The sequence below is a fragment of the Enhydra lutris genome, unplaced genomic scaffold (assembly GCF_002288905.1).
Source record: "Enhydra lutris kenyoni isolate GAN:26980312 unplaced genomic scaffold, ASM228890v2 scaffoldscaffold111, whole genome shotgun sequence".
Classification (NCBI taxonomy): domain Eukaryota; kingdom Metazoa; phylum Chordata; class Mammalia; order Carnivora; family Mustelidae; genus Enhydra; species Enhydra lutris.
In genome coordinates, this window is record NW_019154195.1 from 29,783 (window position 1) to 32,293 (window position 2,511).

Here is a 2,511-nt window from a genome sequence, read left to right on the forward strand (position 1 = left end):
TGCAGGTTACTGCGTCTGACACATCCCGGGATGTGACCTACGCCCAGCTGGATCCCTTGGCCCTCAGATAGGAGACAAGGGCATCCCCTCCTTCCCAATCAGGGGAGCCCCCAGCAGAGCCCAGTGTGTATGCTGCTCTGACCATCTGCTAGCCCAGGAGGGACCCAGACCTCACACTCCAGAGAGGGGGACCACAGGGACCCTGGAAGGCACAGGATCTGCCCACAGTGGGTGCCACCTAATGACCCTACCCAGCCTGGACTCCTCACATGGACCAGTAAGAACTCCTGGGACCCTCTGGGAGTCACCAATTCCGCCATCAAAGATAGTAATACCCCTACACTTTGGAAATCAAAGCAACAGACTTCTCAATTACCCATGGATGAAATGAGAAAATCAAAAAGGAAACAAGAGAATGTTTACACTGAAGGACAATGTAAATGTTATACATCAAACCAGTGAAATGGGAAAATTAAGAACCAAGTCAATGATCCAAGCTATTGTACCAAGAATTTAGAAAAAGAATAGCAAATTATTCCAAATGAAGGTAGAAGAAGGGAAATTAAAGTGATAAGAAAAGCTACTAATGAGGTCAAAGAAAAAAATAGAGAAGAATCAATGAAGCCCAAAATGTTCATTTTTGTATATATTCATCATATGTTGAAATCCTAGTCACAATGGCCAAGGAACAGAGAGAGAGAAGGCACACAACACATCACCAGTCAGGACAGCATCACATCCTACACACTTTAAATCGATAACAGAGTTTATTATGTTCACTTTTATTAATTGTTATTATATTATGAACAATTTTATGCCAAAATATTAGAGAATGTAGATGAAACAGACCAAATCCTCAGAAATACAGGTTACCAAAATAATGGACACCGGGATGAATAGAAAATCGGAATCACTGTGTGTGTAAAACGCGGTGAGTATGCAGTTAAAGTTTTTCCCACAAAGTGAACTGAGTCTGGAAAGTTTCACTGGTGAATGCCCCCAAATACTGACGCACTTGTGAAATAAACACACACACGAGCACACGGACACACCTACACACGTGAATATGTGAACGCACGCACACTCGTGGACATGTCTACACGCATGAACATGTGAGCGCACACATGAACACACATGTGCACATACACATACTGAACTCACACAGGCTTCCCCTGAGAATAGAGAAAGAAGGAGTACCTCCCCAGCCCATTTTATCAGGCCCGAAAAAACAAAAATTGACATGAGAATCTGACGAGAAGAGCCAATCAATTAAATAAAGGGGGGAAAACGTGATACGTACTGAATGGATAGACTAGGGACTCCAGCCCGGCTGTTTCCACCTGGACACCCCCAGCTGATGAGGCTGGGTGCTGTAAGTGTCCAGTTCGATGTTACTTTGCCTAATTCTCATTTGTTGCCTACTATTACCTTCATCAATGTGTGGAATCCTTTCCTCTTCTATTCCTCTTCCTTAAGCTCCTTGGAGGAACTATCTTAAGCATCCGGACTTGGGTTCTCTTAGGTTTCTATAATAATAATGTTTTCTTTCCTTCTGGAAACTGAATGAATGAATGAATGAATAAATTAATTAATTAATTAATTAAATAGTCTGATTATTCATGGATCACAAAATTGTATGCATGAACTATCCAAAATAATGTGAAGACCTATTACTCTAATCTGAAAAGGACTTATGCCACGTCACTTAAAACATCAATCAAATCAATTGCATCTCGGAGGTCCTGTTTGGGGCCAAGAGGAAGTGGACATCCGTTTCCCTGCAGAACCCCATTGTTCACAGGTGAAACTCCCACAGACTATAAACAAGACACATGAGTACTCTGAAAAGTGGAGCGAAGTTGGCCGCCAGGCTTAGACTATGAAGACCCCAGGAAGGACACAGCTGATGTCACAGGGCACGTGGGGCCCCTGGACTCTGTGCCTTCCACGTGGCAGTAATGAGTCAGCACCCCCAGCAATGTGCCAGGAGTGGCCTCTGTGACCGAAGATTTAAATAAGATCCAGACCCTCAAAACATCATATCCAAACCCGCCAGGTCTCCATTAAAAAAAAGTCACTCATTCAAATAACATGGAGGACAAGGGGAGATGGAGAGGAGAAGGGAGTTGAGGGAAATTGGAAGGGGAGGTGAACCATGAGAGACTATGGACTCTGAAAAACAATCTGAGGGTTTTGAAGGGGCGGGGGGGGGGGGGTTGGGGGAACCAGGTGGTGGGTATTAGGGAGGGCACGGATTACATGGAGCACTGGGTGTGGTACAAAAACAATGAATACTGTTATGCTGAAAAGAAATAAAAAATTAAAAAAAAAAAAGTCACTCATCATAACAAGAGCAGGAAAGGGGCGCCTGGGTGGCTCAGTGGGTTAAAGCCTCTGCCTTCGGCTCAGGTCATGATCCCAGGGTCCTGGGATCGAGCCCCGCATCGAGCTCTCTGCTCAGCAGGGAGCCTGCTTCTTCCTCTCTCTCTGCCTGCCTCTCTGCCTACTAGT

The 2,511-nt window shown here is 44.8% G+C and overlaps 1 protein-coding gene across 2 annotated transcripts in view; it reads left to right on the forward strand.

Moving 5' to 3' along the window:
* The window catches only part of LOC111139554 (leukocyte immunoglobulin-like receptor subfamily A member 6), a 5,901-nt gene extending 5,408 nt beyond the window's left edge, over window positions 1-493 (forward strand). For both annotated transcript variants that reach the window (XM_022491863.1, XM_022491864.1), the window contains exon 13: window positions 6-493. In XM_022491863.1, coding sequence (XP_022347571.1) covers window positions 6-71 — 66 coding nt within the window. In that variant the 3' untranslated portion in view covers window positions 72-493. The remainder of the gene's footprint in view (window positions 1-5) is intronic.
* The last annotated feature ends 2,018 nt before the right edge of the window (window positions 494-2,511 follow it).